The sequence below is a fragment of the Rhinopithecus roxellana genome, chromosome 13 (assembly GCF_007565055.1).
Source record: "Rhinopithecus roxellana isolate Shanxi Qingling chromosome 13, ASM756505v1, whole genome shotgun sequence".
NCBI classification, from domain to species: domain Eukaryota; kingdom Metazoa; phylum Chordata; class Mammalia; order Primates; family Cercopithecidae; genus Rhinopithecus; species Rhinopithecus roxellana.
Window position 1 is genome coordinate 6,125,886 of NC_044561.1, and position 14,912 is coordinate 6,140,797.

At 54.5% G+C, this 14,912-nt stretch overlaps 1 protein-coding gene across 1 annotated transcript in view; it reads left to right on the plus strand.

The window, feature by feature from the left end:
• Positions 1 to 9,297, plus strand: part of PARVB (parvin beta) — a 142,139-nt gene extending 132,842 nt beyond the window's left edge. The window contains 2 exon segments of the mRNA XM_030915385.1: positions 3,816 to 3,888; positions 8,667 to 9,297. Coding sequence (XP_030771245.1) covers positions 3,816 to 3,888; positions 8,667 to 8,743 — 150 coding nt within the window. The 3' untranslated portion in view covers positions 8,744 to 9,297.
• The last annotated feature ends 5,615 nt before the right edge of the window (positions 9,298 to 14,912 follow it).

Sequence of the window (14,912 nt, forward strand, 5' to 3'; positions counted from 1 at the left end):
AAACCAGAGATGCGTCGTGAGCTGCTGTCCCTGTGGGTAGTGATGACTTATGGTTTTAAACAATTGCATTGGATTTAAAAAATACCACACTGGACAGCTCAGGGCCTGTACGCTCATGCCCCGTGAGCTACCTCAGACGCGTAAGTGTGGCCTTCGTGTTTTTGTTGCAAAGCCACTGTTTGAGTCTTACTCTGCAGTGGCCGCATGCTGAGCACCTTGCACCCATCGGTCATCATTTTGGGAGACTCTGCAGGTTCCTTGTCTCTGTGGAGTGGGGTATATCCTGAAGACTTGGAGATCACTCGTAGAAGACACGAGTTGCTTCCCCGTCAGCATTACTGGACGAGGACAGGGAATCTCGGGAAGGCTTAGAGACCAGCCCAGGGTTGCACGGCCAGCAAGGGCAGAGCCAGGAGGGTCGACTCCTATTCCAGAACCCTCTATTCTTTTCCTCACCTGGCCAGGTTGACTAAAACCTTTTGAATTACAGAGAGAAAGGATTTCTGCCCATGTGGCTGGCTCAAAGCAGGTGTGTATATGGCCTGGTCTCCGCTGGGCCTTGGGGGCTCCCACTGCAGTCACGGCTGGGGTGAGCGGTCCCCAGGCCTCGCCAGGAGCTGCATGCTGGGTATCCAGGGGCCTGGGCTCACACTTCTCTGCCGGGCATGAATGAGGGCTGGGGGCGGAGGCATGGCCCTGAGAGATAACAGGCATGGGAGGGTGGCAATTTCCTGCCTGGCATTTCCTCAGCCTAAGAAGAAAGCAGAAGGAAAATCTCACTTCAAAACCAGTTACTGTGGGACCGAGTGGTTGCAGAGCAGTGAGGCTTGGAAAGGGCTTTGCTCTCCCCTTAAACTGTTCTCTCATGAGGCAGCGGTGACCACCTCGTCACCTGATGACACTGTCCAGCGGTCTCTGAGTGTCTCTGTGTGTCACGCATCTCACCCCCAGCTCCTCCTAAGCATCCGCTCCCTCTGCGCGGAAGAGGATTCCTCAGGCTTAAGAGGTGCACGGGAGAGGCACATAAAAAGACCAGTCCCAATTGGTGCTGACTTTTACAATGGAGAAGAATCTTTTCTTAAAAGAAAAATCTTTTCTCGCTCTTCCCCCTCTTTGCTATCCTGTCTCCATCTCCATTTGGGGTCAAGCCTGTTGTGTGTTTGAGTGTGCATGTGTGCATGTGCATACGTGTGTGAGCTCATTTGATGATATGGACAGTGGTCAGCTAAAGGAACCTCTGTTGCTAGGGGAGTGGAGGTGGGAGGCTCTTAGAGAACAGGCATAGATTCTGTTTCAGTTCTGGTTCCATGCCTTTGAGCCCTGTGCCTTTTTTTTTTTTTTTTTTTTAAGACAGGGTCTCACTCTGGACTCTGTCCAGAGTGCAGTGCAGTGGTATGATCTCGGCTCACTGCCACCCCCACCTCCTGGGTTCAAGCGATTCTTCTGCGTCAGCCTCCTGAGTACCTGGGATTACAGGCACACGCCACCATGCCTGGCTAATTGTTGTACTTTTAGTAGAGATAGGGTTTTACCATGTTGGCCAGGCTAGTCTTGAACTCCAGACCTCGTGATCCACCTGCCTCAGCCTCCCAAGGTGCTGGGATTACAGGCATGAGCCATTGCATCTGGCCGCCCGGTGCCTTTTTAGGGCACCAATGTCCTAGCCCGTCTCAGCCCAACGCCCTCCTCTGTGAAGAAGATGATAGCCACCTCGCACAGGGCAGGGAGGGGAAAGGGAGCCTGTACCAAATACACAGACCCCATGGTGGGTGCCCAGCACCCGCAGGTCGCTCCCTGCTCTCTCCTTAGGGGAGCTGTGTTCTGCACCTTCCACACGGTCTGTTCACACTCCTCCCCTGTTGCCAGTGTTTGGCCATCCTCAGGCTCAGCCCTGGTGCAGCACTCCCCCATCTCCAGGCAGGCTGCCCTGCAGGGTTGGGGTATCTGCCATGTTGCCCGGTGTTCCCATTGGCAGTTTCTGAGTTGGCCTCTGGAGCAGGGTCTCGGTCTGCTGCGCCCCCGCCCATGGGTGGACGTGACCTGCCCTCCTGTCAGGCTGCGTCTTCCCCACTGACCCCGTGACTAGCCAGACCGTCTCGCGGTTGGCGCTGGCACGTTATTCACCCCTCTGCTTCTCCGAGCACAGGCTGTGTGTGCTGTGGAAGCTTTTCCAAAGCTGTTTTCCAGTGCTGTGCGTTTGATTAACCTGGGGAAGCCTCTTCTTCCAGGTTAATTATTAAATTACATTGCAAGTAAAATTGTTCATGTTTCTGATTCATTGACCTCAAAATCATGAAAATATGATTGTTGAAAGAATTTTTTGTCTGTTTTTGAGACAGAGTCTTGCTCTGTCGCCCATGCTGGAGTGCAGTGGTGCGATCTCAACTCACTGCAACCTCCGCCTCCTGGGTTCAAGCGGTTCTCGTGCCTCAGCCACCCAAATAGCTGGGATTACAGGTGCGCACCACCAAGCCTGGCTAATTTTTGTATTTTTAGTAGAGACGGGGTTTCACCACATTGATCAGGCTGGTCTCGAATGCCTGACCTCAATTGATCCACCTGCCTCGGCCTCCCAAAGTGCTGGGATTACAGGTGTGAGCCACCGTGCCCAGCCAGGATATTTGATTACTAAGAGCCCTGAAGTCCCTTGCACTATGACATCTGTGTTTGTTTGCTGTTTGATGGTTTGATGTCCCCTCCTCCCATCAGCCTTGTCTTGCGGCAGGTGGGTGGCTGGATGTAATCTAGTTCATCGCCTGCATCCCTCTGAGTGGTCTTTAAACACAGCCCAGAAGGCTGTTATTTTAAACCTATTCAGCCATCATTAGGAGAATAAAAGCTTCAGGTACACTTGGGGGCTGAGGAGTAATAGACCCTTTAATTTCAGGGGAAGTCATGGTCGGGGGGAGGTGGCCACCTTTCTGCAGCTCTAACAGGACCAAGGCCCTGCAGGCTGACGCTTGCAGCCACCATGGGTCTGACTTCCGTTCTGACCGGCCCACTGTCCCTACTCAGTGCTGGGGCCCTCCCTCCCCTGAAGGCACCTCATCCTGCAGAGAGACACACTGCCCTTCCTGAGGCAGTGCCCAGGCCTGCGTGCCTCTGCACGGGACTCATCCTCTCTGGGCCTCGGTTTCCCTGTCTGTAAAATGGGGTCACTGTGGGCCAGGTGCGGTGGCTTATGCCTGTAATCCCAGCACTTTGGGAGGCTGAGGTGGGTGGATCACTTGAGTCCAAGAGTTAGAGACTAGCCTGGCCAACATGGGAAAACCTGTCTCTAAAAAAAATAAAAATAATGCAAAAATTAGCCGGGCACAGTGGTGCGTGCCTATAGTCCCAACTACTGGGGTAACTGAAGCGAGAAGATGGCTTGAGCCTGGGAGGCGGAGATTGCAGTGAACTGAGATCTCGCCACTGTGCACTAGCCTGTGCTCTAGACCCTGTCTCAACAAAAGTAAGTAAATAAATAGATAAAATGGGGTCACTGTGACTTCTCATCATGTGGCTGGCATCTGGGGCAGAGCAGGCTCTTGGTGGCCGTGAGCCCTCGAGAGCAGACCGGGCACCTCATCCTTCCATCTCTCAGCCCAGATCACCAGTGTGAGGGGTGAGAACCGCCTAGTGAGTACATGTGACTCTGCAGACTTGCTCACCCGTCTCTGCCCACCCTGTGGCCTGCCCCAGGCTCACTGGGTCCTTGTGGACGTCAGCGTTGCAGAGGTTCGGTCCTGTCCATGCTGGCTGTCCTCCAGCAGTGGGCAGTGGGTGGGAATGACTGTTGGACCCCAACACTGACCCACCCGCTTCCTTGGCAGGTCCATAATGTGTCCTTCGCCTTTGAGCTGATGCTGGACGGAGGCCTCAAGAAACCCAAGGCTCGTCCTGAAGGTAATGCCCCTGGCTCAGGTTCCCCCGGGAGGGTTGCACATGGAGGGGAAGAAAAGCGGGTCCTACAAGTGGCTGGAAGGCTGGCGTGTTGTTCCTCAGATGGGCCCCACGTCTCTGGCTCTGGGGCAAGGGTCTGCCAACCTCAACTCCTCAATCTCCTCATTTTGGGAACCAGGAGGACTTCGCTAGTAGAGCTGGCAGTGCCGGTTCTTTAATAACCACTTGACTTTGAAGGACGTGGCCTCTGCCCACGGACCTCAGGATTAAGTGTGTCTCTAGCTGGCCACTCAGGCTGGAAATGCAGCTTTGTGCCCTGAGAAGATATTAAAGGCTTACTCAAATTTAATGACTGTTGGGGTGGAGGTCCCCTGATGCTCAGCCGAAGGCAGTGCTTGGGAGCAGAGATTTGGCATGCTTCTGCTCTGCGTGGGTTGGAGCTGGAGGCAGAAGGCTAGCAGAGCTGGGGTGGGCGGTCACTTCCCTGTCCCCACCTGGCTCCTGTGCCAAGTTACCTATAGGAGGACCCTCTAGGCTGAGTGAGCATCAGAATTCCTGGGAAGGCTTCTTCATAGGTGCTTGGGGACAGCCAGGCTCAGCAGAACGTGGGTGGCACTGCCTGTGAACCCTGCTGGAAAGTTACAGGGCAGAGTTGAATATTAAGGGCTTTGACAAGTCCTGTATGAAGACATCTCTTTGCCTCCATCAAAACCTTTGCCGTGCAGGAGAAGCCCACAGAACTCAGACACTGTGGGTTAGTGCCCGTGGGCCCCCCCTTTGACCATGGCCCCCTACCTAGCCCTGCTCCCTCGCCTGAGTCCCCCATGGCGGTATATGAGTTGGGGGTCCATGATGCTTCCTGCACCTGTTGACAGCATCTGCTCAACGGCGGGCTTTGTTGAGTTTCCAGAATAGCTAGAAAATGGATCCTCGCTGAGACAGGAGAATGGCGGGAACCCGGGAGGCGGAGCTTGCAGTGAGCTGAGATCCGGCCACTGCACTCCAGCCTGGGCAACAGAGCAAGACTCCGTCTCAAAAAAAAAAAAAAAAAAAAAGAAAATGGATCCTGTCCCTTCCATCCACCCACCGCAGCCTCTGCCTCCTGCCAGTCCACGCAGAAGGCTCCTGGCCGGTCCCTTCCTGCCTGTTCATCCTCCTCTCAGAGTTTCACAGGACAATTTCACACCCTCCTGTCTCATTGTGTGTGTGGCTGTTTATTCTTTTTTGTTTTGAGACAGAGTCTCACTCTGTAACCCAGGCTGGAGTGCAGTGGTGTGATCACAGCTCACTGCAACCTCTGCCTCTTGGGTTCATACCATCCTCCCACCTCAGCCTCTTGAGTAGCTGGGACTAAGGTGCATACCACCATGCCCGGCTAATTTTTTAACTTTTCTTTTTTGTAAAGACAAGGTCTCACTATGTTGCCCAGACTGGTCTCGAACTTCTGGGCTCAAGTGATTCGCCTGCCTCCCATTACAGGCGCAAGCGCCCGTGCCTGGCCTTATTTATTGTTTAGTGTCCCTCCTTCCCCACTAGAATGGAAGCCTCAAGGGAGCAGGGCTTTGTCCGCTGCATGCCGGTGCTGAGAACAGTGCCTGGCCTGGAAACCGCTCGACAGCACTGGATCAAAGCACACGTCCAGCAGGGAGTGTGGCAAGCTGCTGCCCGTAGAGGCCGGCCTGGCCTGGGTCTCTGGGACTCCTTGTTGCTGCTGCACCTCAGCCCTTTTGTTGCTGCGAGGCAGGGGCATGAGGGAGTGGCTAGGGGCCCGAGGGATGCTGCTTTGCCTCTCCCCAGCTGTGCGTCTTCGGACAGGTTACTTTGCCTTTCTGTGCCAGGGCCTCCTCCTCATCTGTGCAGGGGAGTGACGACGGCACCTGCCTCCGTGCGTCTCATGGGGTCGCTGGGGGGGTGCGTCACACAGGACTTGTTAGAGCCTTCAGTGTTCGACTCTGCTCTGTAACTTTCCAGCAAGGCTCCCGGGCAGTGCCACCCACGTGCTGCTGAGCCTGACTGCCCCTGAGCACCTATTCGGCTCAAGTGAGCTGCTCCTCTGAGCAGTGCAGAGGGTCCTGCCCATGGAACACGCCAGGTCCCTGCTGATGGTGGCTGCCAGCTCAGCGTTCGTGTCTGGTGGGTTGCACACTGTCAGGGAGGAGAAATCCTTGCTCATGTCTGCTGTGGGCTTGGCTGGGGCTTCCTTTGGTTTCCTGTAGCCTAAAGCCTGGGCCCTTTCTGCAGCACGGGCTGCTCCCCCGTACCCTCACAAGAACCCCTGGCGGCCCTTGGCCTCCGAGCTGCTGAGGGAGCCCTGGTTCTTTGTCCTCCCCAAACCCCTGACCTTTTTATTTTTTTTTCCTGAGACAGTCTTGCTTTGTCACCCAGGCTGGAGTGCAATGGCACGATCCCAGCTCACTGCAATCTCCTCCTCCCGGGTTCAAGCAATTCTCTTGCCTCAGCTTCCCGAGTAGCTGGGATTACAGGCACACGCCACCACACCTGGCTAATTTTTGTATTTTTAGTAGAGATGGGGTTTCACCATGTTGGCCAGGCTGGTCTTGAACTCCTGACCTCAGGTGATCCACCTGCCTCGGCCTCGCAAAGTGCTGGGATTACAGGTGTGAGCCATCGCGCCCAACCCTTTGTCCCCTTTTTGAGGAGTGAGGGAGGAGCCTGTCCAGAGGCCAGGATATCCTCTGACGGGCCGGTCTCCGAGCAGGGGGTTTGCCCCTGAGCCCAGATGTGTTTCCTACTCATCTGCCGCTGGACAGCACATTAGGGAACCCACCATGGGCACATGGAAACCAGGCCAGAGGCAGAGGCACCACCAGCCCAGGGCAAATAGCAGGTTCTGCAGCCTCCCAGGCAGGGTCCCTCAGGTGTCCCAGGACCTCTGTCCAGCCCAGGCAGGGGACAGAGCTGGTCTGCAGTGCTCATTAGCACCTTCACTGGGCCAGCACTGGGCAGGGGCCAAGCCGCAGAGATTTATGAGACGGGGTCCCTACTGGGCCTCTTTATTTTGTGGCTGATGCAATGAATGAGAGATTTTTCCTTCTTCATTCAAAACCATCTGGGGAGCAAGAATCAGGAGGTAACAGATGAGAATGACATGGAGACTGCAGCGCAGTGGCTGTGGTCTCCCTGACGCCCTCCTCCAAGCTAGGCAGACTTACCTGGGTACCCAGGGCTGGTGGGGAGGGAGGCAGTGGCTGTGACCTCCTCCCCTGCGGGCCTGAGACTGCCCTGTTGGTCCCCACTGGGCATGTCTCATGCCCCCTGCACGTGGGCGGGTCTGAAGAGCCAGGCCCACACCTGGTTCCCCAGGCCCCGAGCTCCAATGGGCATCCTGGCCCCTACCCCCTTGCGGGGACCTGGCGGAGACTCCAGTGGGGTCCCCGACCCTGCCCGTAAGGAGGCCCCTTGCCTGGGAGAAGGGCTTGTGGCTCGCTCGAAATTCACAGAGCTGAGTGCCGGAGGTGGATGGTGGGGTGGGTGTTTGGGGAGCACAGAGGGACTGAGGTTCAGGAGTCACAGAAGGGGAGTCCTATCCCTGGGCACAGGTGCTAAGGGGTGGCCATGGTTAGCAGGGTCTGGCAGGGGTGTGAGGGTTGAGTTCTGTTTGTCCAGCGAGGCTGTCTCGAAGTTCTCAGAGCTCAGACCTGGGGGCTGTTGTGTGGGGGCATCGGTGCCAGGCTGCTGCTCTGGTCTCCCTGTGAGTCCACCATGGGAGTGGACTCAGAGGGGGCCAGGGAGTGACAGCCCCCACCCCTGGGAGCTGCTCTGTCCCTGCTGCCGCCCCTCACCTTGGCCACCTCCAACTCCGTGGCTGCCATCCTCCCTCCCCTGCCTCCACTGCGCTGTGGGAGCTGGGGTGGATCCTTCAGGCCAGGGGGAGACCCTGGGATCCCCGACAGAGCCCTGGGTGTGTTCCCAAGCCCACCGAGCCGAGTTCAGCCCTGCTTTTGCTCTGACAGCACACTTGTGGGCAGGTCATTTCTCCACAGTGAGTCTTGGTCCTCTTTGTAAAACGAGAGGGAAGGAAAGGAGGCTGTGCGGGCTCTGATGAGGGTGTGCAAGTTGAGAAACTCCACGCCTGGTGACAAGGACAGTTGCTGATTCTTAGCATCCACCCCACCTGCTCTCTCAGTAACAGATGTCGTTTCTTGCTCTTGTGATCAGGGCTAAAGCACAAGGTCATCCTGTGGCTGCTTTTGGATCACAGGGAGTCAGGACTCAAAGGGCCTCGAGCATTATCTGGTCCAGGCCCGTTTTACAGATGAAGAGTCTGAGCCCCATATCATGGAAGTCACTTAGAGGTCACAGAGCAAGTGAAATGAACAAGGTGTCTGATTCCCAGGAAGGTTCTTGGCCACCCAAAGAAAGTGGCCCAAGACTTCCAGGGCCCCAGAGGGAGCCGTCAGGTCCATTAAGTGTTACTGGGGTTTTTGGTCCCAGAAGTGTCATTAGCCATGTCCCCCAACCGGTCCTTAGACACATCCTGATGCCGATCCAGGACGGGCTGTGGAAGTGTCTCTGTTTTTGTCACCCCAGATGCCTGTCCCGCAGGGTATCAGCCCGCATTGGGAGCTCTCACACAACCTGTGTGTCTGGGGAGACGCTGCCCACAGCGTCCTGGATGTGGTGGTGGCAGGTCTTTAAGGGGAAGCACTCTGTGTGGACGCGGCAGCTGGTGTCATGCTGGAGACATGGCTTCTGAGAGTACCTACTGCAATGACAGGAGAATGGCTGGGTCTCTGAGGTTTCTCTGTTTCCTTCTGCAGACGTGGTGAACTTGGACCTCAAATCCACCCTGAGGGTTCTTTACAACCTGTTCACCAAGTACAAGAACATGGAGTGACGGGGGAGCTGTGGATGGTGGCAGGAGTGTCCCAGCAAGAAAGGCGACATCTGTCTGTGCCCTGTGCCTTTCCAGGGAGCCAGGTGCCATGGGCTTCTGGTCCAAACTGTGTTGACTGTCATCCCCACCCCACCCCTACCTCAGGCCTGCACCACCCCCTGCCTCTTTTGGTTGTTGTTCTTAATCTCCCTTCCATGTAATTCCCAGTGGGCGAGAGTCTTTGAAAATGCAGGATTCTAAACACCCGTGCTTGCGTTTGAGGCCTCGCGTCACTCAGTTGCGTGGGATGATGAGTCCGTTATTGTCTGCCTTGGCCGAAAGATGGAAAAAAGCCTGAAGCCCAACCCACAGCTAGTTGAGAGCACCCTGCATTCCACCTGATGGTGCAATTAGCAATCACAGGCCTTCAGAAGTACAACATCAGCTCAGCAGCAACGCCAGCTCCCCGAGGACCCAGGCTTGATGATTCACCGGGGATCCCCGGTGATCTCCTGGGCTGGGTTCTCCTTCCAAGTGACGCCTACTTAATAAAAGGGTTTTGCAGTTTGAAAAACTTTAAAGTCCCGGAAGCTTAGATGTGACATGAGTGTCCTCCACCCACATTCCTGTGGCTTCTTGGCCACTCATTGTTGTTTTAATGTAGCTTTCGCACAAACATCTGAGACTCAGGATGGCCCAGCTCCCACAGGCATTGAAAGGAGCTGTTTGCTGGGGATGTTTCTTAATTTCTTGCTGTGGTTGAGGGGCTGGGTCTGGAGATGGCTGTAATTGTGCTGCTTGAGATAGCTTGCACCCTAGCTTTCCCCTTCAGAGGCCCTTTTTGGGAACGAATGCGTCTTCGGAAACTTTAAAATGAGTTGGTGCGTTGGTTCACTGGCTCTGTGTAGTCAAGTGCCACAGGTGAGGGGCTGAGACATCAGAGAGTTACATCCTCAGGCCTTTCGCCTTGGTGTGTAGATGCCGGCTTCCCCCAGTGTCTTCACACGGTCTCCCCTCTGTGTGTCTGTGTCCTCACTACCTCTTTTATTTTATTTATTTATTATTTTTTTGAGACGGAGTCTTGCTCCGTCACCAGGCTGGAGTGCAGTGGCGTGACCTCGGCTCACTGCAACCTCTGCCTCCCGGATTCAAGCCATTCTCCTGCCTCCACCTCCCAAGTAGCTGGGACCACAAGTGTATACCACTAGGCCCATCTAATTTTTGTATTTTTAGTAGAGATGGGGTTTCACCTTGTTGGCCAGGCTGGTCTCAGTCTCCTGACATTGTGATTCACCCACCTCAGCCTCCCAAAGTGCTGGGATTACAGGTGTGAGCCAGCGTGCCCATGCCCAGTGTTTTTTTTTTGGGGGGGGGGGGACAAGGTCTCACTCTGTCACCCAGGAGTAAAGTGGTGCCACCTCAGCTCACTGCAGCCTTGATCTCCTAGGCTTAACTGATCCTCGCACCTCAGCCTCCCAAGTAGCTGGGACCACAAGTGCATACCACTAGGCCCATCTGATTTTTGTATTTTTTGTAGAGACAGGATTTCACCATGTTGCCCAGCCAGGCTGGTCTCAAACTCTTGGGTTTGAGCGACCCACCCACCTCAGCCTCCCAAAGTGCTGGGATTGTAGGCACTAGTGGCCATGCCCAGCCCGACCCCCTCTTCTTAGAAGGGCTGCAGTCCTATTGGATTAGGGCCCACTTATATGACCTCATTTATCTTGATTACCTCCATAAAGACCCTGTCTCCAAATACCATCACGTCGGAGGGGCTGGGGTTAGGACTTCAGCATGTGGATTTGGAGGCGGGGGGCATAATTCCCCTTGTAACGGGAGGATGTGAAGTGTTCATCTCACTCTCCCTGTAGCCCTGAGAGCATCTCCCTTTAGAGTATCCTATAAAAGGAGTTGCTGCTCACTCAGTTATGAGCTGTTCACCCCCTCGCTCACCGCAGCTCTGCAGAGAATTGGGGATCCCATCAGGCCATGCTTTCTGGGCTGGCCTCTGGTCGCAGTGGCTCCCTCGCTGTGGCGCCCCCCTCCCCAGCTCCTTCCCAGGGTTATGGCCCACCGACCCCCTGGGATGCACCTGCAGCAAAGCGGCCCCCTTCCTTGGCATCTCTCAGCATTCTCTGTAGTGAGCCTGGCCTTTCTGATCTTGTTAGCTTTTGGTCTTCCTGCCGCAGATCAGAGCTGTAGAGTAAGTTTTAATATGAAATTGAATGCCAACACCGAAGTTTTAGAAAACAGTTTAATATTCCCCCTCAGTTCCGGCTGTTGCTAGGCTGGGGATGGTTTCAGAATAGCCATTTTGATGGAGGTGATTTCCCAGCGGGGGAAAGAAATAATTAAAACAGCATTACCGTGTCTCCTGCGGGATGCAGTGACATTAAAGAGCCACACTGACAAAAAACCTGGGACTGGAATGTTCTGTGCTGCCTGCATGGCACGGACAGGATCACGGCCCCCTGGAGCTGGTGGAGCGGCCCGGCCTTGCCCTGCTCCCACGTGGGCCTGGAGAGGGCGCTGTGCCTTCCTGGGGTTTGGGATTTGAAAAGAACAGAGCTTGGCCAGGCGTATGGCTCATGCCTGTAATCCTAGCACTTTGGGAGGCTGAGGCAGGTGGATCACTCGGGGTCAGAAGTTCGAGACCAGCCTGGCCAACGTGGTGAAACCCCGTGTCTATTAAAATACAAAAATTAGCTGGGCGTGGTGGCACATGCCTGTAGTCCCAGCTACTCGGGAGGCTGAGGCAGGAGAATGGAATGAACCTGGGAGGCAGAGGTTGCAGTGAGCTGAGATCAGTGCCACTGCACTCCAGCCTGGGTGACAGAGTGAGACTCCGTCTCAAAAAAACAAACAAACAAAAACAGAGCTGCAATTTTCAGCCAAAATGAGCAGTCCCGGCCCATTCTGTGTCATCAGAGGGGAGAGGCCAGTGACTCTGGGAGGGGGCTTCTCCTTCCCAGGGAGGTCCTGGCAGCCCCCATCTGGGAAACACATGTCCATCCTCGTGTCCATGTCACACTCTTCTGGGTTTCAAGTTGAACAGTAAAAGGAATCATAAGATCTGTAGGGAAGCTACACAGGCCTCGTGTTTCACAACAGGGACCCTTAAAGGCCATGGTTCCAGCAAAGGATGGGATTTTTTAAAATTTTGAGATAAGGTCTTGCTGCGTTGCCCAGGCTGGAGTGCAGTGGTCATTCACAGACGCACCTGTAGCAGACTACAGCCTTGAACTCCTGGGCTCAGGTGATCCACCTGCTTCTGCATCCCGAGTCCCTGGAACCGCAGGTGCATGCCACCATACCCGGCTTGGATGTGATCTTTTGTTCACATTCTTTTCCAGTTGGTTCAAAGGTGTAGGTGTGCCTTTTGCATACCTGGGGAGGGTCCCGTTAGGCTTGACTTCTCTCATTTTTCTCCATTCACCCTCAGTTTGAGTCCGAAATCATAGCATGGCCTGGACAGATGCGTCAAGGGGCCGGTTCCAAGGCAGAATTTAGGGTGAACTCGATTCCTCTAGGCTCAGGATGAATGGCTGCTGGGACATGAGGCTGGGTGTGAGATGCCCTGTGTGCTGCTGCTCTTGGTTCTTAGTTCAGAGAAGTTCTGGGACCCTTCCTCCTCCCAGCACCACCTTTTCAGTGAATGGTTCTTTGAAGAGGAACCCTGGTCCATAGGAACTAAGTGAAAGCAAGGCCGTGTATGTCTACTCATGGGGACAAACATCCAGTGCAAGGGGGTCTCAGGTCTGCAAGGCCCGAGTGGACGCTCGGACAAGGGCAGGAAGGTATTTGCTAGTTCTCCTTCTCCGCGTGACATGTCTCTCAACCCACACCGGCTAGCGGAGCCTCCCGCAGCTTCAGTTCCCCTTTGACACCCACACAGTGTTATGCAAGCACTGAGCCCAGAGCCCCGCTGGGCCGTGGTGTCCTAATTGGAGGTGACAAAGAGCAATTTTATTTTAAAGCGACTGAATCCTTTCCCCCTGTTTTGTGTGCCAGTATTTTGTTGTCTTCTTAATTGTTTTAAGCAATGTTTACTTTAGATTCCTGGATGTTAAATAAAACCCACGAAAACCCTGGCCATGCTGTTGGTCAGGCCCACCTGGCTGACTGCAGGAAGCAAGCGCTTTTTGGGAGCTCACTGCAACACCAGGCAAACACTTCTTAAGCCAGAGATGCCATTAGGACAATGCCACGTGGCGTCACAGTATGCTGTTATTTATTCCAATAAAGAACTCGTGAGCATGGGCCTGTCCACCATCTTTGTTTGGCTGCTGTTTTTATCTTTTATGCATTTAGCATTCATAGGTGGTGCCAGCCAAGTAATAGGTGCCAGGGCCTTGTGACTCCACCCAGCCCTGCTTCCCTGGGGCCTTCCAGTTGGACAGGAGCTGGGGGAAGAGCCGGTTCACAGCCCTTTGTGGGGGATGCGACTTTGGGAACCCTAAGCTTCCGCTGGCACCACAAGGAGAAAAGGGCAGCAGAGTCACAGCTGCAGGTGAGTAACAAAGGCTCGTCTGCCCCTCTGCCTAGGTCCAGACCATACACACACAAAGCTAGCGGCCAAGGGCACAGGCTGCATGAACATGTGGAGGTGGTCTCCTTACTCTTCATGCTGTGATGTCACAGGGCCTTGCATGCTGACCAGTAATTGACCGCTCTTGACCCTGCAAGGCAAAGGACCCCTGTGTGACAGAGATGGTGGCCTGCCCTCCGTGCTGGCCCTGCCGTAAACCCTCCTCGGCACAGGTCATAGCAGGCTTCAGGCGCATCAAACTTTATGAAATGATGATAAAATTGTGACTATGCCAGGATGGGTAGACTGGAGAGAAAGGCAGCCATACTATTAAAAAAAAAAAAAAAAAGAAAAAACTAACAATTATAAACTGCAGATGGAAGGAATCTGGGCTTTGGAGAAGTGCCTGGGTTTGTGTCCACCTTTGTCCCTGTGTGACCGTGACTGCAGGAAGCGAAGTAGCCTACACCTTCCAGCTGAGGGTTCTGAAGGACAAAGTCAACCTCCTTCCTTCAAAGTCAGCCATCCTCAGCAGAGAGGGAGGTTCTGTCCCTTGGGGGATCTTTGGCAATGTCTGGAGACAGTTTGGGTTGTCACAGCTCGGGAGGAGGCATTCTGGGCAGGTAGCTGGTGGGGCCCAGGTTGCTGCTTAACGTCCCGCAGTGCCCGGGACAGGCTCCCTTCTCCCCAGCAAAGAATCACCTGGCCCCCATGTGCACTGTGCTGAGGTTGGGAAGCCCTGCTTCCCAGGTCCTTGAGCCTGGCCTGTCTTCGCCTGTGCTTTTATTGGGTAGGACTCAACTGTTACTATTGATGGGGATAAAATATTGTCCACTGAGATGCCGAGTCTTTGAGGCCAGCAATGGTGCAGAACCTTTTGGGGATCTTCCAATTGGTTCTGTTCAGCAGTCATTTACTAAGGGTCTGGTTTGTCCAAAGCTGGGGCAAGTGGCCAGTGAGAAGAGTGTCCCCTGCCCTTGAGCCGGTGGAGTGAGAGGCAACGCCCAGAAAGGAGGGGTGCGGGTGGGGCAGGGGAGTGGTTACCTGTCTGGAGAGGGACAGCTGAAGCCTGGAGACGGTGCGGTGGAAGCCAGTCTTTGAGAAGGAACAGGACCTGGGTGCTTCAGGTGGACCGGAGTAGGGACTAATCCAGGTGGCTTTAATTCTTTATCTATTATAAAAATTGGTTTTGGGCTGAGTGTGGTGGGCTCTGACTCACGCCTGTACTCCCAGCACTTTGGGAGGCCGAGGTGGGTGGATCACTTGAGGCTAGGAGTTCAAGACCAGCCTGGCCAACATGACAAAACCCCGTGTCCACTAAAAACAAACAAAAAAACCCACAAAAAAATAAAAATTAGCTGGGCATGGTGGCACACACCTGTAATCCCAGCTACTTGGGAGTCTAAGGCATGAGAATCGCTTGAACCCGGGAGGCGGAGGTTGCAGTGAGCTGAGATCACCCCATTGCACTCCAGCCTGGGTAACAGAGTGAGACTCTGCCTCAAAAACAAAAAAGAAAAGTGTAGGTGACATAGGACAGTTCTGAAGATGCTCTTAGACTGACCTGATTCTCCCACGTTTCTCACTTGTTGTTCTCAAATATAACTGCAGTCTGGGCACAGTGGCTTACGCCTGAAATCCCAGCACTTTGGGAGACTGAGG